This window comes from Sus scrofa, chromosome 14 (genome assembly GCF_000003025.6).
Source record: "Sus scrofa isolate TJ Tabasco breed Duroc chromosome 14, Sscrofa11.1, whole genome shotgun sequence".
NCBI classification, from domain to species: domain Eukaryota; kingdom Metazoa; phylum Chordata; class Mammalia; order Artiodactyla; family Suidae; genus Sus; species Sus scrofa.
In genome coordinates this window covers 71,440,840-71,466,362 of record NC_010456.5, presented here as the reverse complement: position 1 = coordinate 71,466,362, position 25,523 = coordinate 71,440,840, and the positions used below count along the sequence as shown (strand labels likewise).

Genomic DNA, 25,523 nt, shown 5'->3' with positions numbered 1-25,523 from the left:
CAAAAGGCTTTAATGCTGTTTAAAGAAATATGCTTTAGTACAAATGGAAAAAAGAATAAAGGAGATTAGTCTGCGATCCAGGGACCCTCTCTAAAGAGTCTCTCATTTCACTTCTTCTGTGCCTTGGACCTGTGAGACCAGATTAGTTTGATGGCCTGTCAGGGACAACTGAATAGATATCTAGAAGCTAGTTTTGCTAGTTTTCTATTCTGTAGACATGAGAATCCTGCTCTCCTGGGGGCCAATTTAGCACTTTCTTCAATGCATAATTAATAGAAATTAAAATGGACATAGAAACTGTTGTTTCTACCCTTGGATTCTTTTACTCATGGCTGGAGACAGTGGACACCTGAAACCCCTAGAGAGAACACAGGGAAACTCAGGACAATATCAGAGACAGGTAATTGTTAAACCTCACAAAGCTGACCACAACTCAGTAGGTATTAGCCTGTCATTATGTAGTCTACAAATATTTGTCTACATCTACCATGAACCAGGTTCCGGGGTAGGGACAGGAGGTATGAAGATTGATAAGTGTGCACTTACTAAGCACCCTGAGGTGCTCAGAGTCCAGCAGGGGAAATAGACATGTAAATGTGACCTCTATTCAGTAGTCACCGCAGAGGCTGAAAGACCATGGGGACTCAGAGCACGGAATAACTGGATTTTTTGGGGGAGAAAAGTCTTCACATGTTAAGTCCAGGGCTTCAGAGGAATATTTTTTTTTGTTTCATTTTGTTTAAAATTATTTAAAATTTGACTGAGGAATTCCCGTTGTGGCACAGCAGAAACAAATTGGACTAAGAACCATGAGGTTGACGGTCCAATCCCTGGCCTTGCTCAGTGGGTTAAAAATCTGGCTTTGCCATGAGTTGTGGTGTAGGTTGCAGACACAGCTCGGATCCTGAGTTGCTGTGGCTGTGGTGTAGGCTGGCAGCTATAGCTCTGATTCAGCCCCTAGCCTGGGAACCTCTGTATACTGCGTATGTGGCCCTAAAAAGCAAAAATAAATAAAACGATATCAGAAATAAAATTTGACTGAGATGAGACTAATCTCAGAAAAACTTGGTAGACAGACTAAAGACTGCATAATTGCACTTTGGGCTTTTTGAATACTTGATAAAAGGCTGCTGGAAGGAATGTAAAAAATCCTGAGTAACAACATTCCCAGAGCTACTATGATATTCTAAATTTTTTTTCTTTTCCTTTCTAGACAAGTGCACTTAAATTTTCACACGAGGAACTTATAACATTTCACATTAGGTGCAAACAAAAATTAAGGGCTAATGAAACATGAAGCAGATATTTGAAAAATATTTAGGAGTTCCTGTTGTGGCTCAGGGGCCATGAACCCAACTAGTGTCCAAGAGGATATGGGTTTGATCCCTGGTCTTGCTTAGTGGGTTAAGAATCCCACATTGCTGTAAGCTGTGGTTAGGCTGACAGCTGCAGCTCCAGATCGACCCCTAGCCTGGGAACTTACATATGCCATAGGTGCAGCCCTAAAAAAAGACCAAAAAAAATATTTAAAACTTTCAAAATTTGAGGGTTGTCCTCAAATGCTTGAGAGTTTTATAATAAAGGCCATGCAGAGATATTGAAAATGTATAGAAACCATATTTTAAATCTTTTTGGCCACGCCCACAGCATATGGAAGTTTCCGGGCCAGGGATCAAACCCATGTCATGGTAGTGACCCAAATCACTACAGTGACAATGCCAGATCCTTAACCTACTGTGCCACCAGGGAACTCCTAGAAACAATATTTCAAAAAATGGAATAGATACATTACAATGACAGCTGTGTAAAAAACTATAGGAACTCCTGACCAACTGTTGGAATAGGTCAGAGGGCTATAGTGTGATAAGGGGTGACACTTGGTTTATTTTTCTATAAACCGGCTTTAATATTTAGTGAAAATAACATATCAGTGGGGCAGGGAGCCCATATTTATTCTCCTTCATATTCTAACAAAGCCTTAAAAGTTTTTGTTGTTGTTTTGTGTGTGTGTGTTTAGGGCAGGGCTTCTCAATAGCGGTGTTATTGACATTTTGGACTGGAAAGTTTTGGGCTTTTTTTGTTTGTTTGTTTGTTTTTTGCTTTTGGCTTTTTAGGACCACACTTGTGACATGTGGAGGTTCCCAGGCTAGGGGTCGAATCGGAGCTACAGCTGCCAGCCTACACCTCAGTCACAGTAACGCAGGATCTGAGCTGCATCTTCAACCTACACCACAGCTCACAGCAATGCCGGATCCTTAACCCACTGAGCGAGGCCAGGGATTGAACCTGCAACCTCGTAGATCCTAGTCGGGTTATTTAACCGCTGAGCCACGAAGGGAACTCCTGGAAAGTTTTTTATTGTGTGAGGCTATCATGTACATTGTTAAATGTTTGACAGATCCCAGGCCTTTACCCACTAGATGACAGTAGTTGTCCCTCCTCCCCTCATCATGACAATCAAAAATCACCTCCAGTTGAGAACCATTGTTTCAAAAGATACGTTTTCTAAAGAGAGGTTTATTCTGAAGTTTTCATGTTAAAGTTATCCATAAAAACAAGTTTATTGTGTGTCCAATGCATCTATTTATTTTTGGCTGTCTACCACGTGTTGGACACTGTGCTAGGATCAAATGTAACATTCATATGCATACATTTTTATTCTTCTAAACACAAAAAATCATTTCCAGTGACAGCAAGAGGATTGGCTTTACATTTTTATTTTATTTTTGTCTTTTTAGGGCCACACCTGCGGCCTGTGGAGGTTCCCAGGCTAGAGGTCAAATCGGAGCTACAGCCACTGGCCTACGCCACAGCCACACAGCAACGCTAGATCCTTAACTCATGGAGCAAGGCTAGGGATCGAACCTACGTCCTCGTGGATACTTGTCAGATTCGTTTCTGCTGAGCCACAACGGGAACTCCATGGCTTCACATTTTTAAAGAGGAATGCTTAGTTTTAGTTCCTCTACTCCTTGCTGTTCCAGTTTTCCTGGTTAAATTTTGGGGCTACCAGGATCCCTTTCTGCAGCTTGAGGGGATTATGTATTTAAGGAAGAACAGATGGATAGCAGTGCGGTGTTCAGTCTTGCTCTAACTCATGTGCAGTGGCCGTTTCCAAACCTGGTGCCCTTCCTTAAAGAGAGGACCACTGGCTCAGTGCGACCACACTGGGTCAGAGGCTCATGGGGTTTCCAGAGGGTTATAACCTCATAGATCATTTTTATGCCCAGAAAAAGGATGCAGAATGCAGAGAAGATCGTTCTGGGACACTGAAGTGTGTTCCTAGAGGGAAGAGAACAATGCAAAGGAAGCAGATATGTTAATGTGGGAATTTCTGCTTCCCAAGTAGCCTCACTGGCTTCTAGGACCTAACCCTCAGCTTTGAGGGCAGTGACTTAAGGCAAATTCAGCACAGCTACTCTATGAGTAGTTATTATTATTACCCTTAGTTTACAGATGAGAAAACAAGCAGAGGAAGCTTAAGTAATTTATCTAAGTAGCTGACTTCAGAATCCCTCCCCAGATCTACCCAACATCAGGGCCTATGCTTTTTTTTTTTCCCCCTTTTCTTGCTTTTTAGGGCTGCACTGCAGCATATGGAGGTTCCCAGGCTAGAGGTCAAATTGGAGCTACAGCTGCCAGCCTACACTACAGCCACAGCAAGGCCAGATCTGAGAAGCATCTGTGACCTACACCACAGCTCACGGCAACACCGGATCCTTAACCCACTGAGCGAGGCCAGGGATCAAACCTGCAACCTCATGGTTCCTAGTCAGATTCGTTTCTGCTGCTCCATAACAGGAACTCCAGGGCCTATGCTTTTAACCCACCATACTCACTACTGTCCTAGACGTTGACCCCTTCTATAACACCCCTTCCCAGTTGGTAACATGCATCACTCTTGCTGTAAGTCATTCATTTGTAGTCTCCCTCCTTACACCGTACATTCTGTGAGATCTTAATCTATTCTGACTTGTTCTGACACATAAGGCCTAGCACATGGGATAAATAGATACCTAAATAGATCATCTGTTGAGTGAAAGCAAAAATATTATGATCAATTAAAGTATAGCAAAATCTCCAAGAGTTCTAGTTAACCAACAGGTATTAATCTTTTGTTCTATAGGTGGAGTGGGGTGGGCAGGGTATGCAAGGCAAGTATGAGATTTGGGTACTGGGTTCCATGATGGAGCTGGAGAAACCAGGCATCCATAAGATCCATTAGGAGCAAATGAGGATGGCCCGCAGTTTGACTGATGCATAGTGTGGACATAACTTTATAATCCAAAATCCATGCACCTCAGAAGGAATCTCCCATTTATTTCTGTATGATTTAGAATTTTTTCCATCTAAATGCTTTTTCCTTTGCTGGAAGGAAGTAGAGGGACAAACGAACAAAGACTGACAACAGGACTGTCCTGTTTAGGCTGTCATATTTCTAAACTACCACAAGATGGGAGTATTTTAAAACTTTACTCTGATTTTCTGATCATTAATCTTTTGTGAGCCTTATGGTGATGGAACCTCAGTGTGCCCATGTGGTTCACTGGAACTCAGAAAAACATGGCTCTGTTTTTTTATTGGAAACTTGACTCATGTGAGACTGGCAAAGGGAAATGGGTATTAAAGCAAGAGAGGAGTCCCTTGTGGCCCAGTAGGTTAAGGATCTGGTATTGGATTCCTGTCGTGGTTCAGTGGTTAACGAATCCGACTAGGAACCATGAGGTTGTGGGTTCAATCTCTGGCCTTGCTCAGTGGGTTAAGGATCTGGCGTTGTTGATGTGAGCTGTGGTGTAGGTTGCAGACGCGGCTCGGATCCCACATTACTGTGGCTGTGGCGTAGGCTGGCTGGGCTGGCGGCTACAGCTCTGATTCGACCCCTAGCCTGGGAACCTCTATATGCCACAGGAGCGGCCCTAGAAAAGGCAAAAAGACAAAAAAAAAAAAAAAAAGGAAGAGAACTAACAGCTGTTGGTTTGTAACTATTATGCACTACATTTGAAAATAAGCTTGTAGTGTAAAATGGAAACACTATTGGAGCCAAAATTCGGTATTTTTAATGAATGCAGTCCCATTCCTTTTTTTTTTTTTTTTTTTTTGTCTTTTTAGGGCTGCTCCTGCAGCACATGGAGGTCCCAGGCTAGGGGTCAAATCAGAGCTGTAGCTACTGGCCTACACTACAGCCAGAGCAATGCCAGATCTGAGCCGTGTCTGTGAACTAGACCACAGCTCACGGCAATGCCAGGTCTTTAACCCACTGAACAAGGCCGGGGATTGAACCTATGTCCTCATGGATACTAGTCAGATTTGTTTGCACTGAGCCGCAACAGGAATTCCTCATTCTTTTTTTCTAAAGCTCTCCAAGTTGAAGCAATATTAACCTCATAATTCACCATTATTTTCATCTTTGGTTCCAGTGTTAGAAATTGAATTGCCTGAGGTGCTTATTGAGGGCTGTTACTATCAAACTTTCTACATTGTATCTGATCCTTCAGGCAAAGCAAGTGCATTTTCAGTGTCCTGGGACACAAATTAGTTACAGAAATTCAAATTGTAGTTGGTTCAGTATATATGCCAAAGCAGAGAGGATTAAAGAACTCTATGGGAGTTCCCGTTGTGGCGCAGTGGTTAACGAATTCGACTAGGAACCATGAGGTTGCGGGTTCGGTCCCTGCCCTTGCTCAGTGGGTTAACGATCCGGCGTTGCCGTGAGCTGTGGTGTAGGTTGCAGACGCGGCTCGGATCCCGCGTTGCTGTGGCTCTGGTGTAGGCCGGTGGCTACAGCTCCAATTCAACCCCTAGCCTGGGAACCTCCATATGCCGCGGGAGCAGCCCAAGAAATAGCAACAACAACAAAAAGACAAAAAAAAAAAAAAAAAAAAAAAAAAAAAAGAACTCTATGAAGTATGTTTTAGCTGACATGCAAAAAAGCCTATTTGCAGGAGTTCCCATCTTGGCACAGTGGTTAACGAATCCGACTAGGAACCATGAGGATGCGGGTTCTATCCCTGCCCTTGCTCAGTGGGTTAACGATCCGGTGTTGCCGTGAGCTGTGGTGTAGGTTGCAGACACGGTTCGGATCCCACGTGGCTGTGGCTCTGGCGTAGGCCGGTGGCTACAGCTCCGATTGGACCCTTAGCCTGGGAAGCTCCATATGCCACGGGAGAGGCTCAAGAAAAAGGCAAAAAGACAAAAAAAAAAAAAAAAAAAAGCCTATTTGGTCACTGCTGCTTTCTGTGTCTGGACTCCTTGACCGAGATGCTAAGTCCCTTGAACACAGGACCTCGTCTTATGCACCAGGGCTCCTCAAACTGTAATGTACATGCAGGTGACCTGGTTTCTGGTTAAGATGGAGATTCTGATTCAGAAGGTCTATGCTGGGGCCTGGGACTCTGCATTTCTAATACATTCCCTTGTGGGTGGTGCTGATGCTGCTGGCCCAGCATGACACTTGGTGACAGATTGATTGCCAAACTTCCTGCAAAAATGTTGCAGGAGTCCATTTTATCTGATGGACATTGGTTTTCCTGCCTGCAGTGTGTTAAAGAGATAATAATAGTTTCTTTGTTATGTGGAGGCAGTGCTGTGTGGCAGATTAAAGAACTGGCTTTGAGCCACTCAGAATAGAAAGGTGACTTTTATCAAGCACTTATTACATGTTGGGCCCTTTGATGAGCACTTTGTGTGCATTATTGGATTAAATCTTTTGAAAGAAAATTGTTAAGTAAAAAAACACAAAAAGCCATTGCGTCATGTTTGGGTTTTCAGAAAATAAGTATCATTTTCTTAAGTGATTTCTCTTTCTGTAGGATTACAGAGCTTCTACAGATTTTGAATACAGTGCTCCTTTAAGAAAAGCTTAGTAAGTCTCCTGTTAGGATTTTTACATCAGCTGATAGTTTAAAAAAATCATGACTGATTTTTCATAGTAACAGCCTTTATGCCTTATATGAATATATGGAAAGTGTTTCAGAGTGATTTGAATCAACTGAAAGATAGGGGTGTTTAATTATGTGACTCAGGTAAGTGATTATGAATTTATTAGAAGAAAATTATGATTTTTATATCTGGATTTCAGGAGCTCAAGAACACTAAGTTTGGCCAAAGTGAAAATGCAGTTATCTTGAGATTTCTTCAGAATTCAAAATCTAAGTCATGAGCATTTCGTTGATGAAAAAAATGATTTTCAGATTTCCCTCATGGCTCAGAGGGTTAAGGATCCTGCCACTATCTCTGTGGTTGGTTACAACTGTGGCATGGGTTCAGTCCCTGGCCTGGGAACTTCTGCATGCTGCAGGAGTGGCCAAAAAGAAAAAAATTGATTTTTTTTTTTTTTTTTTTGGTCTTTTTAGAGCCATACCTCTGGCATATTGAAGTTCCCAGGCTAGGGGTCGAATCGGAGCTGTAGCTGCTGGCCTACACTACAGCCACAGCAATGTGGGATCTGAGCTGCATCTGTGACCTGCATCACAGCTCACGGCAATGCCAGATCCTTAATCCACTGAGCAAGGCCAGGGATCGAACCTGTGTCCTCATGGATACTAGTCAGATTCGTTTCTGCTGAGCCACAGTGGGAACTCTGAAAAAAATTGATTTTTATTCTCAAAAAGAAAATTCATGCTTTTTTTTCCTTCAGTTAAGAGGAATGTGTGTCTGCATGTATATGTAGGTGTGTGTCTTCACAATAACCTTTTGACTTAAGAACTATTATTCCCATTTTAAAGACGTGGGGAGATGAAATAACTTGCCCACTCTTGACTGTTTCTAGGAGCTGACCCAGGGTACAAATCTAATTATGTCATTTCTAAAGCCCACTTAATTTTTTTTTTTTTATTTTGGAAAATTAAAAGACAAGGAAAATTTCAAGAATGGTACAATAAACTTCCACACATTTTTCCTCTAACTCCTCTCATTCTTAACATTTACAAAGCTCCTGTTCTTAATCACTGTACCATCTTTTAGGCATACCTTTTTCTTTCTTATTTCTTTTTAATTTTTTTTTTATTTTTTAGGGTCACACTTGTGGCATATGGAAGTTCCCAGTCTAGGAGTCAAATTGGAGCTGCAGCTGAAGGCCTATACCACAGCCTAGCAATGCCAGATCCAAGCTGCATCTGTGACTTACACTACAGATTGCAACAATGCCAATCCTTAATCCCCTGATCGAGGCCTGGGATCAAACCCTAATCCTCATGGATATCAGTTGGGTTCTTAACCTGCTGAGCCACCACAACGGGAACCTCCTAGGCATATCTTTTTCTTAGGATATTACACAACCTTTCTGTGTTTAATTTCTTTGTCTGTAAGTGGATGTTGAGGGTTGTAAACATGAAGATTAATTGAATAATACATTTTCAGCAAATATTCATTGAGCTTTTGTGATTTGAGGATGAATACAAGCATTATTCTAAGCCAGGACCAAGCAAGAGAATGCAGTTGGTACCCTCATAAAGCTCAGACTCAGAGGAAGTGTAGGGGGAGCAGATGGTAAAGGGGAATAGTAGGTAATTTCAGGTGGTCTAAGCAGTGGGGAAGAGACAGAGCAGTCTGGAAGGCTTCCTGGAGGAGGTGACCTCTGGCTTGAGGCCTGACCCATGAAAGGGGGAGAACTATGTGAAAACAGAGGCACCATGGTCCAACCTGCTCAGAGTAGGTGCTGACATCTCTTCATCAAACAAGAAGGGGAGATTGTAGAGTTTCCATTTGTAGAATTGTTTTTAGTAGAGAGCACATTCTCTTGGATAGACTAGGTAATAATCTGGCAAAAGATATCCCAAGACAGTAGGGTTTTCAGAATCTACTCTAGCTTTTTACATCTATAGCTCTTCAAATGGTGCTACAAGCATGGATTTCTGAAACAGTCTTTATAAAAGTGCCTTGATTCTTTGGCAATTATTTCTTTTTAAGCATGTAACTTTCAATTGTAATAAGCTGTAGTTTACTAGTGGCAGTTGCTATCCAAGGAAGTCTGATTTGTATTTCTGGAGTCTCAGTAATCTTTCGTTTCTAATTTAGAAATTGGATGAAGACATGCATCAAAAAGTTGCAAGGGAAATGAACCTCTCTGAAACTGCTTTTATCCGAAAATTACACCCAACTGACAACTTTACACAGAGTAAATATGCTTATTTATTTGTTTGTTTGTTAGTTTTTGGCTCTCTGTGGCATACGGAGTTCCCAGGCCAAGCTGTGGTTGCAGCCTATGCCATAGGTACAACAAGGCCAGATCCTTAACTCACTGTGCCTGGCAGGTGGGGATTGAACCTGCATCCCAGAACTCCAGAGGCACTACCGATCTTGTTGCATCACAGTGGGCACTCCAAAGATGCTTTACAAAAAAAAAAAAAAAAAAAAAAAAAATCATTCTTGAAAACTAGAAGCTGCTTTTCCAGTGGGAGAATGATATTTAAGGGAAATGTCTGTTCACTATTTGCATGCAAGTAGGAGATGGTGGGAGGAGTTTCTGATTTGGTTTTCAGTTCATTTGAGGGAGCAGGTGCTGGTGAATTTGAATGTCTCAGCTCCAGATCTAGCACTGGAAACCCTAGGAGGCTTGCCTGAACTTCACTCCACCTTTCACAACATGTTTCAGTGATTAATCATGTTAGTGAAATATTTAGAAAAGAATAAGGAAAGGAAAAGTTTGCAACCCATTCATATGGGAATGATCTCGTCTCTCTTTGACTTTTCTCCTCTGAAGCTTCCTGCTTTGGACTAAGGTGGTTCACGCCAGTGAGTGAGGTTCCTCTCTGTGGCCACGCTACCCTGGCTTCTGCAGCTGTGCTGTTTCACAAAATAAGTAAAGTGATTTTTCTTTTATAAACTTACCATTTAGCAAATAGCAAATATTTAAAAAACCTATCACATTCTTTCCTGTGACTGGCTTAGTGATATTATAACGTTTATTTCAAGCAATTCATCGTGCAAAAACAAAAACAGCAACTTTAAATAACACTTTGACCTTTCTGTGTGCCAGGTGTGTTGGAAAGTCATGATTTTTGTTCCCCCTGGAATGCCGTTTTATTTTGTTTTATTTTTTGTGTTTTTGTCTTTTTAGGGCCGCACCGGCGGCATATGGAGGTTCCCAGGCTAGGGGTCCAATAGGAGCTACAGCTGCCGGCCTACGCCAGAGCCACAGCAACGCCAGATCCAAGCTGCGTCTGCGACCTACATACACCACAGCTCATAGCAATGCTGGATCCTTAACCCACTGAGCGAGGCCAGGGATCGAACCCGCAACCTCATGGTTCCTAGTAGGATTTGTTAACCACTGAGTCACGATGGGAACTCCTAAAAAAAATTTTTAATAATGATTTTTATTTTTTCTGTTAGAGCTGGTTTACGGTGTTCTGTCAATTTTCTACTGTATGGCAAGGTGACCCAGTGACACACACACACACACACACACACACACACACACACACACATATATATACTTTCTAACATTATCATGCTCCATCATAAGTGACTAGATATAGTTCCCAGCACTATAGAGCAGCATCTCGTTGCTTATCCATTCCAAATGCAATAGTTTGCATCTATTAACCCCAAATTCCTACTCCCTCCCCCTCCCCCTTGGCAAACACAAGTCTGTTCTCCTTGTCCGTGATTTTCTTTTCTGTGGAAAGGTTCTTTGTGCCATATATTAGATTCCAGATATAAGTGATATCATATGGTATTTGTTTTTCTCTTTCTGACTTCACTTAGTATGAGAGTCTCTAGTTCCATCCATGTTGCTGCAAATGGCATTCTTTTTTTTTTTTAATGGCTGAATGGTATTCCATTGTGTATATATACTACATCTTCTTAATCCAATCATCTGTTGATGGACATTTAGGTTGTTTCCATGTCTTGGCTCTTGTGAATAGTGCTGCAGTGAACATGTGGGTGCATGTGTCTTTTTCAAGGAAAGTTTTGTCTGGACATATGCCCAAGAGTGGGATTGCTAGGTCATATGGTAGTTCTATGTATAGTTTTCTAAGGTGTCTCCATAGTGGTTGTACCAATTTACATTCCCACCAACAGTGCAGGAGGGTTCTCTTTTCTCCACACCCTTTCCAGCATTTATTTGTAGACTTATTAATGATGGCCATTCTTACTGGTGTAAGGTAGTAATTTTGATTTGCATTTCTCTAATAATCAGTGATGTTGGGCATTTTTTCATGTGCCTGTTGGCCATCTGTATATCTTTGGAGAGATGTCTATTCAGGTCTTTTGCCCATTTTTCCATTGGGTTGTTGGCTTTTTTGCTGTTGAGTTGTGTAAGTTGCTTGTGTGTTTTAGAGATTAAGCCCTTGTCAGTTGCATCATTTGAAACTATTTTCTCCCAGTCTATAAGTTGTCTTTTTTTTTTTTTTTTTTTTATGGCTTCCTTTGCTGTGCAAATGCTTGTCAGTTTGATTAGGTCCCATTGGTTTATTTTTGCTTTTATTTCTGTTGCTTTGGGAGACTGACCTGATAAAATATTTGCAAGGTTGATAACAGAGAATGTTTTGCCTGTGTTGTCTTCTAGGAGTTTGATGGCATCTTGTCTTATGTTTAAGTCTTTAAGCTATTTTGAGTTTATTTTTGTGCATGGTATGAGGGTGTGTTCCAGTTTCATTGATGTGCATGCAGCTGTCCAGTTTTCCCAGAACCACTTGCTGAAAAGACTGTCTTTTTCCCATTTTATAGTCTTGCCTCCTTTGTCAAAGATTAATTGACCATAGGTATCTGGGTTTATTTCTGGGTTCTCTGTTCTGTTCCATTGGTCTGTATGTGTGTTTTGGTGCCAGTACCACACTGTCTTGATTTCTGTGGCTTTGTAATATTGACTGAAGTCTGGGAGATTTATGCCTCCTGCTTGGTTTTTGTTCCTCAGGATTGCTTTGGCAATTCTGGGTCTTTCGTGGTTCCATATACATTTTTGGATTATTTGTTCTAGTTCTGTGAAAAATGTCATGGGTAATTTGATAGGGATTGCATTGAATCTGTAAATTGTTTTGGGTAGTATGGCCATTTTTACAATATTAATTTTTCCAACCCAGGAGCATGGAATATCTTTCCATTTCTTTGAATTCTCTTTAATTTCCTTGGTTAATGTTTTATAGTTCTCAGCATATAAGTCTTTCACCTCCTTGGTCAGGTTTATTTCCAGGTATTTGATTTTTTGGGGTACAATTTTAAAAGATATTTTATTTTTGTATTCTTTTTCTAATATTTCCTTGTTAGTGTACAGAAACACAGTTGATTTCTGAATGTTAATCTTATATTCTGCTACTTTGCTGAATTTGTTGTTCAATTCGAGTAGTTTTTGGGTTTAAATACTTAGGGTTTTCTATATATATTATCATGTCATCTGTGTACAGTGACAGTTTTACCTCTTCTCTTTCTGTTTGGATACCTCTTATTTCTTTTGTTTGTCTGATTGCTGTGGCTGGGACTTCTAATACTATATTGAATAAAAGTGGTGAAAGTGGACATTCTTGTCTTGTTCCAGATTTTAGCCAGAAGACTTTCAGCTTTTCTTCATTGAGTATTATATTTGCTGTGGGCTTGTCAGAAATGGCTTTGATTATGTTAAGGTATGTTCCCTTTATACCCACTTTGGTAAGAGTTTTGATTATGAATGGATATTGGACTTTGTCAAATGCCTTTTCTGCATCTATTGTGATGATAACGTGGTTTTTGACATTTCTTTTGTTAATGGTGGTGTATGATGTTGATTGATTTGCGTATGTTGAATGACCCTTGTGTACCTGGGATGAATCCCACTTGATTGTGGTATATAATCCTTTTTATATGTTGTTGGATTTGGTTGGCTAAAATTTTGCTGAGAATTTTTGCGTTTATATTCATCAACTATATTGGCCTATATATTTTTTTTTGGTAGTATCTTTGTCTGGTTTTGATATTAGTGTGATGCTAGTGTTATAGAATGTCTACAACGAATCCCAGCCGCTAGACCACCAGGGAGACATTTTATTTTAAATAGGAGATTTCTGTGACCAAAAAAGAGGAGAGCTTGCAAGGCAGAAAAGGTGTCTACCATGATATGATATTGGGGAACCAAAAGTCATTCTTTGCCCCAAATATGTCCCCACCCATGCTGAAATTCATTTCACAAGAGTTTATTTATTCTTTTTTTTGGCCATGTCTGAGGCATCTGCAAGTTCCCAGGCCACAGACTGAACCTGCAGCATAGCAGTGACCCAAGCCGCTCAGTGAAAATGCCAGATCCTTAACCTGCTCTGTCACAAGGGAACTCCAACAAGACCTTCTTTACTCTGAATTTTAAAGATGTATGAGCCCCAGCTATGCACATTTACCTTGTGAAGAGGGGATGCAGCTCCTTAATCCTACCAATTTCCATCTCAGCTACACTTAGCATAATAGATAAAGGTTAGGGCTTTGTGGGAATGGGGCAGAGGGGAGATGCCTGGAAATGCCCTAAAATAGAGATGGAAGCTGCCATGAACAAGCGTGGACAACAAGTAGAAAGTTAAAGAAGAAAATAAGCAGGATGATATGACAGAGGGGTAACTGTAGGGAGTGGGGGCAGGGGTTAGAAAAGGAAGTTCTTTGGGGAGTTACTTAGATGCTGAGTAAGGGAGGATGTTACGGGGAAAGTTCCCCCAGGAAGCATATTCTGAGACATTGGCATGCTGAAAGAACTGGAGGTGGTATTCTTGGGTCAGAGTTGGGAGGGGAGTAAAGAAAGCAGGATAACAGAGGAAGAAGTTGAGTTGCAAAATGGGGGCAACAAAGAAAAGCCCAATAGTCCTCCATGAGAAAATTTACCAAAAAATTATTTGTAAATAATGATGTCTTACACTAATGATAATGAGAAGAATTAAACTTTTGGCTTCAGAATGTAAATTTTTATAGTGGAAATTGACAGAACATTGTAAAACAACTATAATAGAAAAATTTTTTTAAACTTTTTTCTTTTTTTTTCCTTTTTAGGGCTGCACTTGTGGCATGTGGAGGTTCCCAGGCTAGGGGTCAAATCAGAGCTGTAGCTGCCAGCCTACACCACAGGACAGCAACTCAGGATCTGAGCTGTGTCTGCGACCTACACCACAGCTCACAGCAATGGTGGTTCCCTAACCCACTGAGCGAGGCCAGGGATCAAACCTGCAACCTTATGATTACTAGTCTGATTTGTTTCTGCTGCGCCACAACGAGAACTCCCGTATTTCCTCACCTTTGAGATATGGTTAAGTTTTACAGAAATATTAGGAGAAAAAGAATTAAGTCACAAATCTTTGTTTTCACTAAAAAATGTTACCCACATTGAGATAAGTGGCCCGAGTGTATCACTAACATGAAGGGGTATTATATTAGGGCTTGTGGTCCAAAGTAAAAAATTTGGTATAGCTTGGTTTGTTTGTAGTAAGCTTGATTTGTTTATATCAGACCATTGTCCATAACGTGTATATTCTATTTGTCATCCCCTTGGTGTATCTTAAACTAGAAGTGTTTATAACTCTATAGTCCTATGGGGGGATATTTAAAAATCTGCATTTGAAAAAATTATAGCATCCCTATGAGCTGGGTTTAATTACTACCTCCATTTTATTGGTAAAGTGAAATTAGTATAGTTTAATTATTTCCCCATTTTATTGATGAGGAAATAGTGGTTTAAGGAGGTTGAATAATTTTCTCAAGGGCACAGTATGTTGTCAAGTCTAATCAGTTATGTTTTTGTTTCTCAAGTTAGAATCCAGTGAGGGTTTTCTCCACTTGGGACCCCAGTAACCCAAGTCTGAGTCCCCTTTATGGGAAAGGCAGTACTGTCAGAGAATCTAAGACCACACACAGACATGCAACTATGTAAGAAAGTTTATTTTCCTATTGATTCAAAGAGTTTCCTAATTGACAAAATAAGATTCTTTTTTTTGGCCAGAAAACGTGAATAGCACTCTAACCTTTGTCACTCTGAGTGGGGAACTAAAGGCCAGAAGAGCAGAGGATGGTATCATCCTGGACCTGCCTCTTTATCCAGCCCAACCCCAGGTCAGTTGCTTTTAATTATTGCTGTAAATACTGTGTCAAACTGAAGGTTTGCCTGTTTTACAATGGTTTTATCTTTTATCTTGATCTAGGACTTCCCTGAAGTGGAGGACTTGATAAAGGTTGGTGAAAAGAATCAAACCTGAGCTCATGTGATTTGATCATTGTTTATTGTTTGCACAAAGACTGGGTACCATTTGATTTCAAAAGATAGGCTTTCTACCAATGTTCTATTCTCAGCTTGGATGAATACTGTATGGTGCATTTGAGGTTTGAATTTTAGTATTGAATCTGTCTGGTAAGAAGGTTGACCAGTTTTCCCTGTCTCTTCATTATCTAGTTAGCCTCCATGGAAGGGTTGGGGAGGGGAGACTGCTACGTGGCAGGCTGAGAGTAAAAGAAAAGAATGGAAACTTCTTGGCAGCTGTCATGTCCTGAACCCCTCAGGGGGAGAATAAGGCTGAGATGAGGGGGCTGAGATGGAGGAAGGCAGGAAAGGATGGGTACCTCAGTAGAAAAGACAAGATATGAAGACTGGTTTCCTCAAGGGGTCTATGTAGGGGTGGGGCTTAACAATAATAGTAATAGTGAAGATTTAATAAAGAACACTTTTTTTTGGCCATGCCCATGGCACATGGAGGTTCCTGGGCCAGGGATTGAACCTGTGCCACAGTAGCATCCTGGGCTGCCGCAGTGACAATGTCAGATCCTTAACCCACCATGCCACAAGGGAACTCTGATAATAAAGAATATTTTTAGAGTATCTTTACACAATATGATGCACTAAGCATTTTAATGCATTTTTTCACATAATTCTCGCTGTCACCCTGTGCAGTTGGAACTACAGTTGTCTCTTGGAGATTCCAGAAGGCCAGAGCAGCCCTGATGGCCAGGTGTTTAGTTTGTAGAGAAGAAAGCACCCAGATCAGGACTAGGCCAAGGGCTGCCAAAAGAAAACATGATTCTGTAAAGTGGCCTCTTCTGGGTAGTACTGGGTATTTCTCAGTGAGTTATCAACTACAGCATTTATAATCTCTTCAAAGTTTATCTAAGTTTAATATCTAAACTAGTTTTCAAAGAGTAGAAGCAAGTATTATGGATTCTGATTTTACATTCAGCTCCATCTATGGCTTAGTTTTTGGGAGACAAGCGAAATTCATTAATGAACTGCTTTAAGCATATTGGCAAGAAAATGGAAAATACTCATATTGGTAGACCTTGTTCATGAACTTAACCAGATCTCTCTAAGCCTAAGGGTCAGCATGTGTAAAATGGGGATGCAGAAGGGTTATTTATTGTGGGGTGTTTTTTGTTGTTTTTTTGTTTGTTTTTGGTTAGTTCGTGTTCTTAGAAACTGGCAATAAGTTTTTCAGCCATGAATTAAAACTTTCAAATTGACATAAGGAACCATGCAGAGAAGGGCTGGATGCCCCTTCAGAGAGATCAAGAGGCCCTGGAGAGCAGATGAGATCTGGCTGTAGGAGTTCCCATTTCTGGAGGGACAGACCTTGGTCAGCAGTGGTAACAGAAGCAGACATCCCAGGGAGTACCCACAGCTGAGAGTCTTGGCCATGGCCCCTAGAGCATCTCAGTCCCTAAAGATTAGGGAACCCGAAGCTACCTAATGACAACCAGGCAGCTACCATGTAATTCTTGTCTATTCTCCCAGTAGCCAGCGTTGGTGCCAAAGGATGACTCAGAGGGGCTTCTGTCCCCTCATAGTCTCCCTCAGCACCCAAGCCAAGAGATAAATGTCTTGGGTATGAGCACGGTGATGTGGACTCTTAGGTAAAGGGTGAATCAAGGTGTCTTTAGAAAACCTTGCTATGTTCTTGTTCTGTCGCATGCCAGTGAAGTGAAAACAGTGAGCTTGCCAAGCAGAGCAGCACTGAGACGAGTGCTCCAGTCCCCACTTGCAGACTGCTGGCCTGTGGGGACTCTTCTGGTTGCTGCTGCAGGAACTCCAGCTATATTATTTCATTTAATCTTCACAACAACTCTGACATACCGGCATGAGGCCCCCACCTCTACAGAGAGTAGCCAGATGTGATTCAGAGCTTTGACTCCAGGGCCCTCAGACCAGGTCAAAGGGTGTGTGTGTGTGTGTGTGTGTGTGTGTGTGTGTGTGACCAGGTCAAAGGGTGTGTGTGTGTGTGTGTGTGTGTGTGTGTGAGAGAGAGAGAGAGAGAGAGAGAAAGAGAGAGAGAGAGAGAGAAAGAAAGAGAGAGACTTCCTGGATCTCTGTAAATCTTGCTCCTTATCTATGGGGAGAATACCCATTTGAAGGAGTTGTGTGTTGAGGCATGTAGTAACATGCATCAATGATGCCCATCTTTGGTTCTCAGAGGATAAACTCAACTCATTGAGGCCTCCGGTCACCAGGAAACTGGCCCTCTCTGAACAATACCTTGAATCTGAAAACTGAATCAAAACTCTTGGGATTGGAGATGTTGGGTATGCCTGGCAGAGGGCGGAAGCTCCTGAGAGGTGGTTCTCCATACAGGGGAACACTCCTGAGGAAGTTTTGGTCTGTCTCCACAGACAGCCATAGGTGACACACTGGTTCAGGACGTCCGCTATTCTCCAGATACCCAGAAGCTCCTTGTCCGGCTCAGTGATATTTACGACAGGTAAGCAAGATCTTTTGCTTTGTCAGCACTGTGGGGAGGGCTGGGCATCCAAGTTTGTAGCTCTGTCTTGGTCTGGCTATGCTGTGTTTAGTCGAACCATGATTTAGGCAGCCAGAGAGTTTTGTTCCTGGGCAGGAAGGCATTGTACTTGCTCTCCCCACCCTCCTGGGCAAGCTGATCCCTGGCCTTCTACAGTCTGGGCGGTGGGTTGTCTGTGGGAAGGGTTTGTCCTCATCCATCCCGTTCATGAACAAGGTCATTTCTGGAGAACCTGAGAGTGAACACACAGAATCTGCTGCAAGTGGACAACACAGGGAAGGTGAAAGGACTCATTCTCACCCTCAAGGGGGAGCCTGGTGGGCAGATTCCAGCATTTGACTTTTACTCCAGATATTTCGCTCCATGGGTTGGTGTGGCTGAAGACCCTGTAACAGGTATTTTTATTTATTTATTTTTTTGTCGCTTTAGGGCCGCACCTGCAGCATATGTAAGTTCGAAGGCTAGGGGTCAAATCAAAGCTGTAGCTGCAGGCCATAGCCACAGCAGTACGGGATCTGAGCTGCGTCTGTGACCTACACCACAGCTCATGGCAATGCCAGATCCTTAACTCACTGAGTGAGGCCAGGGATCAAACCCTTGTTGTCATGGATAATATTGGGTTCATTACCGCTGAACCACAACAGGAACTCCCTGGTACAGATACGTTCTGACTTGAGTCCTGAGGAGGGCTAAACATGGAGGAGGAGGATGACAAACAGCTGTTTAAGTGCCCTTCACGTGACCTTTCAGGTTGTTTGGGGTTTGAGCGGCCTTTGTTTCCCTACCTCCCCTTCCCCTATCCCTTCTCTGAGGTCTCACGTAAAAAACACAGAATTAAGGAGGCAAAATAGCAGGGTCAAACCTGAGTGTCAGATTGCCTGGGTTTGGATCCTAGCTTCCTCGCTGTTGACCTTGAGCAAATGACTTAATGTTCCTTCTCTACAAAATATGGATAATGCCTCATAGGGTTAGGTCAACACAGTGCCTGATAAGTGATTAGCATGGTGCCTGGCACATGATAAGTGCTAAATGCTATTGGTTATTTTTTGTGTGTGTCTTTTTAGGGCTGCACCTGCAGCATATGGAGGTTCCCAGGCTAGGGGTGGAATCAGAGCTACAGCTGCCAGCCTACGCCACAGCCACAGCAACTCAGGATCCGAGCTGAGTATTCGACCTACACCACAGCCCATGGCCATGCTGGATCATTAACCCACTGAACAAGGCCAGGGATCAAACCTGTGTCCTCATGGATGCTAGTCAGATTCGTTTCCGCTGAGCCATGACAGAAACTCCTAGGAATTTTAATAATAACAACAAAAGTGGCTCCCTGAGCCAACACTTGCAGATCTGCCATTTGCAAAATCCAGTGGCCAATGTCCACTACATTCCCAAAGCCATTTGTCCTTTTCAGTGACCAGCCTGTATGATCATTGATATCTAGGTAAGATTTGGTTTTTGTGAAGGATTAAAGTCCTGAGCTGCAGGTGGGAAATGGGGACAGGAATAGTGTTTCTTCCCTCCACCCCCACCCCACTTTCCCAGACCTGCCCACAAAGTGGGTGGAATGGGTTCAGGAATGTGGATATTCAGGGTCTTTTACCAGCCAGAAGCAGAGGGATGAAATCTAAGATGTGCAAGTATATGAAACCTCCTGCTTTCATCCCTCTTGAGAAGAGGGGGGCTGAGCAGTAAAAGGGGCGAATGCTCAATGGAGGAGGCTGGTGGATGGGATGGTGGCCAGAGCAGAAGGAGGCTGGGCAGAGACTTCAAGGCTCCTGTCCTGGTCAGACGGTAGGGGCTGGGATGGTTTCAGGGCCTTGACTTAGTTACTCTCTGAGGAACAAAGCATGTGAAATTCAAAGCTCAGCAAGCAAGCACTTTTAAAGACTCAGGAAAATACCCAATGACATCCCAACAGTCCAACTCAACCTTCCCCTATGGAAAAGAAGTTCTGAGTGGATTTATGCAGGCACAGCTGCTTCACAAAGATTTTAATTAGCACAGAGGGCAAGCTTCTCTCCCTGTAATGATGCTTTTCTATAGTGGGAAGGTCTTTGGACAGTGGTGACCAACCATCTCAGTTTTCTTGAGACTGAGGGGCTTAGCACATAGGATGGATCTTCAGGGTTAACCCAGGACTGTCTCAGGCACACTGGGATGCTTGGGCACCAAGAACATTTAGTAAGTTTTCCTGAAGGATGGACTTTATCTGAACCATCCTTTTCTCTCCCAAAGACTTTCCCGTCAGTTATTACTTTCTATTTTATTTCATTTTAATATCTATTCTCTGATCTAAACCTAGAAATCATGAGGAATCAAGTGAAAAAAAAAAAAAAAAAACCTCACTTAAATTTCTTTTGGCACCAAAAACCTGGAATGTGGGCTTGGTGGAAAAATTGGCCTTTTGTCAAAGTTCCCTAGCTTTCCTTGCATGTGTGTCTTAGGAGGAAGGAGATATTTTCTCTTGAAAGATGCAGACGGATTTATGTGAAGACCTTGAGTCTCCTACTATGGGCTGACAATGAACTGGCAGACCAGACAAGAATGAAAACCTGCAATTTAATTCAGTCTTCAGAAGGTATTAGACACAGCGGATACATCTTTGGAAGGAGCTTATCCACAAATTCTTTCTTCCTTTCTATTTCCATTCATAATTCCACACTCTTTTGTGGTCACAGCCAACATAATGGCTAAGTCGTCTGCGGTCAAGCTGGAGAGTTGGTTGATTGTGAATATACCACAAGGTTACCCCTGTTTTCTTTGGGATTGTACTATAACTTTTCACTTCTTTTAAGGGTCTGCGCATACTGTTCTCAGCAGCTACTGGTCCCAGCACCTGGGGAAGAAAGACATGCATGGTAAGATAGCTCTTTTTCAAATTAAAAAAAATTTTTTGCTTAACTTTAAGCTAGTATTCCTTCTCATATGTACTGCGCACTTGAAGATGTAATAAAATATTAACTATCACCCACATGAAAGCAAAAAGTTTTTAATTCCTTCACTCTGAACCTTCTACTCAAAACATCCTCCACCCCAAACATCTTCCACCTCTGTCTCTCCCAACACACAGACACACTTCTAATACAGTAAGTGCCCAATAAATATTTGTTGAATAAGGTTAACTGGCTGTGTAATTTTGGCCCGGAAAGGTTATTTGTTTATTTATTTATTTGGCAGTGCCCGAGGCATGCAGAAGTTCCTGGGCCAGGGATCAAACCCAAGCCATAGCAGTGAAAACACCAGATCCTTAACCCACTGAGCCACCAAGGAACTCCCAGAAAGACTGTTTATAATGTGACAAGCCGAGACTGAATGATTACCAAGGTTCCTTACTGACATTGGTAGTTATGGGATTAAATCAAGCAAATTGCTTTGGAACCAAGTCTCCTAGTGATTAATGTATCATTCAAGGCAGAGAAAATAGATGGCAGCCAATGGTGGCTACACAGCTAGTAGCCTGTATGTGGTACAAGTTACATAATCAAAGTGGGAGTTTGACCTTAAAGAATGGGGGTCTTACTTAGTGGGCTGGTTAAGCCTCTGTGACCCTGATTTGGGGATAGCAGGGTGGCTGTTTTCTTCCTTTCTTCCTTCCTTCCTTCCTTTCTTTGTCTTTTTAGGGCTGAACCCTTTGCATATGGAGGTTCCCAGGCTAGGGTTCGAATAGGGGCTGTAGCCGATGGCCTATGCCACAGCCACAGCAATAGGATGTCCGAGCTGCATCTGTGACCTACACCAATGCCAGATCCTTAACTCACTGAGTGAGGCCAGGGATTGAACCTATGTCCTCATGGATGCTAGTCAGATTCCTTTCCACTGAGCCATAGCAGGAACTCTGGCTGTTCTCTTTCTTTAATGAGCCTTATCACTCCCCTAAGCTCCCAGAAGGCTGAAGCTGTGCATTATGTTTGCCTCACCCATGTGGTTGTTTGATAACAACCATGAGTGAATGAACTCCCTTTGTCCTATTCAGACCTGGGAAGATGGGGTCCTCTCTGTAGCGCCAAGAGCACCCCCCTTTATCTTCTGAGACTTTTAGTCCTAGCCTTTATCTTTTCACATGTCTTTGCTTATTGCTAGGCAGAGCCAAGGAGGAAACTATGGGTGGGGTGTGTTTGGGGCATTATAGAAACTTATAGAAGAAGTGGCCCAGGGAGGGAAGATGTGGAGTTGTATTTTGCTGATCAAATCTCATGTGTGGCTTCTCAGTCCTCAAAACAGGATGGGCTAGGCAATACCATGAGCAAATGAAGGGGTACATTCTTTAAAAAATTTTTTTAATGAATTGATTTTTATTGAGATAACATTGATTTTATGTTTTATGTGTAGATTGTATTTCTGCTTTTGTCTACCCTACAATATGCTCACCACCAAAAATCTATTATCAGACCTTTACTGTACAGTTGATCCCCTTTATCCATTTTGATCCCCCTGCCCTTCCTTGCCCCTTCCCCTCTGGTAACCACTCTCTGTTCTCTGTATCTATGTATTTCTGTTTGGCTTGTTGATTTATTTGGTTTTTGTTTGCTTTTTAACAGCTGTGCCTGCAACATATGAAGGCTCCCAGGCTAAAGGTCTAACTGGAACTGCAGCTGCCAGCTTACGCCACAGCCACAGCAACGCCAGACCCAATCCGCGTCTGCAGCCTCCATAGCAGCTCACAACAATGCTGGCTTCTTAACCTGCTGAGTGAGGCCAGGGGTCGAACCTGCATCCTCATGGATACTAGTCAGGTTCATTACCGCGGAACCATAATCGGAACATCCGTGGTGCCTGTTTGATCCTGGAAACTTCCATGTGCCACGGGTGTGGCAAAAAAAGTAAAAGGTGAAAACAGTCTTAATTTGTGAATCATTTTATGTTTTTTTTTTTTTTTAGCTTTTCAGTGTTCCAGCCGGGGAGGAGAACTGAAGATTTCACTGCGTCCTGATGGACGAGTGGACATCAAGGGAGGCGCTGCTCTGGTTTTAGAGGGCACGCTGACAGCCTAGAGGTGGTTGTGCTGTGATATTGCTATCTTAAATTACTAAGTATTTTCAGCTTAAGGGGCTGCCTTAAGCAAGCTTGCATGGTAGTCTAGTTAATCCACATTGCAAAGAGAATGATGAAGACATGTTAATGGAGATTTAATAATGCTTCCTGAATGATTAACTAATGGAGTTTGGCTCTACTTGTGAGTGTATTTGAAATGTAAGTACCCAGTAACCAAGAATAATATTGTACCCAGTACCCAAGAATAATATCGTCACCTTTGCTTATGATCACCCCTCCTGGAATGAGGAACAAATATATGAGGAACAAGATCGAACCATTTAAGCTTAGGTGTGAATACTTGATAGACTATTTTGCAGCCTATTTTTAAAAAGGTCCCTTAGGACTGGTGGCCTAGTGGGTTAAAGACCCAGCATTGTTTCTGCTGTGACTTGATTCACTGCTGTGGCATGAGTTCGATCCCTGGCCTGGCAACTTCCACATGCCTTGGGCGTGTCCAAAAAAGAAAAACATCCCAAAACTATGTGGAAATATAGAAAAATATTTCATGGTATAATACCAAGAAAGAAAACTACGGTAGACTATTAAATGTTAGCAACGTTATGCTGTGTCTGTGGAGGATATGAATTTCTATGGGCGAGGATGGAACATGAAGATACAAAAGTGAAAAGAGTTCATGTGTATCTGGGGGGTAAGATTGGAAGTAATTTTAAGGTATTTAAAAAATCATTTCCTTTACTGGGAACACACTCATGTTTAATAAATAAAAATCAAGATGTAACTAAATAAATAAAAAGCCAAGAAAATGAAAAACTATATGTGTATTAGAGTAGTAGTAAAGCTAAACATGGAAAGTAATAACTTGCCTCTTCTCAAGTTCTTTTCAGGGTGGGAATCCCCCTTGCTGTCGCTCCCAAGGATTCTGAAAGCTAGGTGCCCAGCTGGGATTGAACTCCCAGCCTGTGGGTCAGATCTGCTGCTCAGTAGTCTGACATGGTTGGTAAAAAGCAATTTGCTGCCTCCTGTGTAGAAGACACGGTGCTGAAAGCTGGAAGGGTGGAGAGCTGGCAGGGGCAGGCTGCAAAGGAGATTAGAGAGGGAGCGAGCTTATAGGGCCCTCAAGGAGCTCTAACTGGGGAACCAGGCTCCTCCTTTCATGAAAAGATAATGAGCACTTGCACCCATCTGTGGTTCAGGCGTACGTACAGCAGACACTGGGGTGCTATGGCACACTCAGGGGGTTGCTAAAGACAGGGCTTCAAAAGACTGGGGCGTGGGTGAGACTTCAGACATGAGGGCTCAAGGCATGCCTGGGTTTAGTCTAGAGTTTCTACACCTTTTTATTTATTTATTTATTTATTTATTTATTTTTTCTATTATAGTCGATTTACAATGTTCTGTCAATTTCTGCTGTATAGAGTTTCTGCATCTTGAAAGTAGATAGGTTCTATGGGGCAGAGAGAAATAAAAGAAAGTAATTATTAATATAGTTGAAAAGATAGCACGTAAGCACAAGGATAGATAAATAATTCTGAAAGCTGTTCTTGTCTTTTTAGTGTCTATATCTAATTAATATCTATAGAAAGGACATAGGAATTATGGTGATTGTGAGTGGTCCCCAGTGTATGAGAAAAAGAGAACAGGGGTTCTCCAGATGTGGTCCTTAGACAAGCAGCACCTGCACCACCTGGGAGCTTGTTAGAAAAGCAGATTCTTAGGCCCTATTCCAGACCCACTGAGGCAGAAACTCTGGGGACGGAGATCAGAAATCTGTTTTTCGCTTTTTTCTTTTCATAGCTGCACCTGTGGCATAGGCAAGTTCCCGGGTTAGGGGTCGAATCCAAGCTGGAGCTGCCGGCCTACACCACAGCCTCAGCAAGAAGATCCCAGCTGCATCTGCGACCTAGAATGCAGCTCTTGTCAATGCCAGATCCTTACCCCACTGATGGAGGCCAGGATGGAACCCACATCCTCACAGACACTGTGTCACACTATGTTGTGTCTTTAATCTGCTGAGCCACAACAGGAATTCCCAGAAGTCTGTTTTTTAAGGAGCCTTCTGGGCAATTCTCATGCACGCTTAAGTTTGAGAACCTCTGGTATTCAGGCACTGTTTCCTTGCCTCCCTAGCAACAACTGCCTGTGTAGCTCCATAACTTCTAAATGTGCATTGTCTCAAAATCTCCCTGGCCATACCGCTATACTTGCTGCTTAGTGCAGTTTTTGTGGATCTGGTTTTATTTTCTTCCTCCTAGCTTCCAGTTCTGTTCAGCATAGAAAAATTAGCTGTGCTCAGGTGGGAGCTGTTCAGTAATATGTTGGTAATATACAAGATTAGTTAATCAGCCATGATTTATTAATGATGAATTAATTATACCTGATTGTGCAGTTCTGCTAGCTAAATGGATCTATAAAGAAGTTATTTTATTAATCATCATCGTGCTAATTGCAGACACTTACAGAAGCATCACTAATTAAACATGCAACCATATGCAGAACAAGTTGGGCTGCTGAGACCTGCAAGAATAAGAAACCTTGATTTTTCCAGGGAGCTAAAGCAAATTTTATTTTACGCAATATTAGGGAGTTGTCTTGGCAATGTCATTATTCACTGCAAATTAATATTGTAAACTTTTCCAGCAGGAATTAATCCCTACATCAAAAAGCATATAGGGAGTTCCCGTGGTGGCGCAGTGGTTAACGAATCCGACTAGGAACCATGAGGTTGCGGTTCGGTCCCTGCCCTTGCTCAGTGGGTTAACGATCCGGCGTTGCCGTGAGCTGTGGTGTAGGTTGCAGACGCGGCTCGGATCCTGCGTTGCTGTGGCTCTGGCGTAGGCCGGTGGCTACAGCTCTGATTCAACCCCT

At 42.3% G+C, this 25,523-nt stretch overlaps 1 protein-coding gene across 10 annotated transcripts in view; it reads left to right on the top strand.

Moving 5' to 3' along the window:
* PBLD (phenazine biosynthesis like protein domain containing) overlaps positions 1–23,513 on the top strand; it is a 44,693-nt gene extending 21,180 nt beyond the window's left edge. For 5 of the 10 annotated variants that reach the window (XM_021073523.1, XM_021073524.1, XM_021073525.1 and 2 more), the window contains exons 3-10: positions 9,016–9,115; positions 9,701–9,799; positions 14,870–14,997; positions 15,087–15,116; positions 17,536–17,624; positions 17,880–18,058; positions 20,459–20,521; positions 22,542–23,513. In XM_021073523.1, the coding sequence (XP_020929182.1) occupies positions 9,016–9,115; positions 9,701–9,799; positions 14,870–14,997; positions 15,087–15,116; positions 17,536–17,624; positions 17,880–18,058; positions 20,459–20,521; positions 22,542–22,654 (801 nt within the window). In that variant the 3' untranslated portion in view covers positions 22,655–23,513. The remainder of the gene's footprint in view (positions 1–9,015; positions 9,116–9,700; positions 9,800–14,869; positions 14,998–15,086; positions 15,117–17,535; positions 17,625–17,879; positions 18,059–20,458; positions 20,522–22,541) is intronic. The other 5 variants (XM_021073527.1, XM_021073528.1, XM_003483485.4 and 2 more) reach the window with 2 other exon arrangements.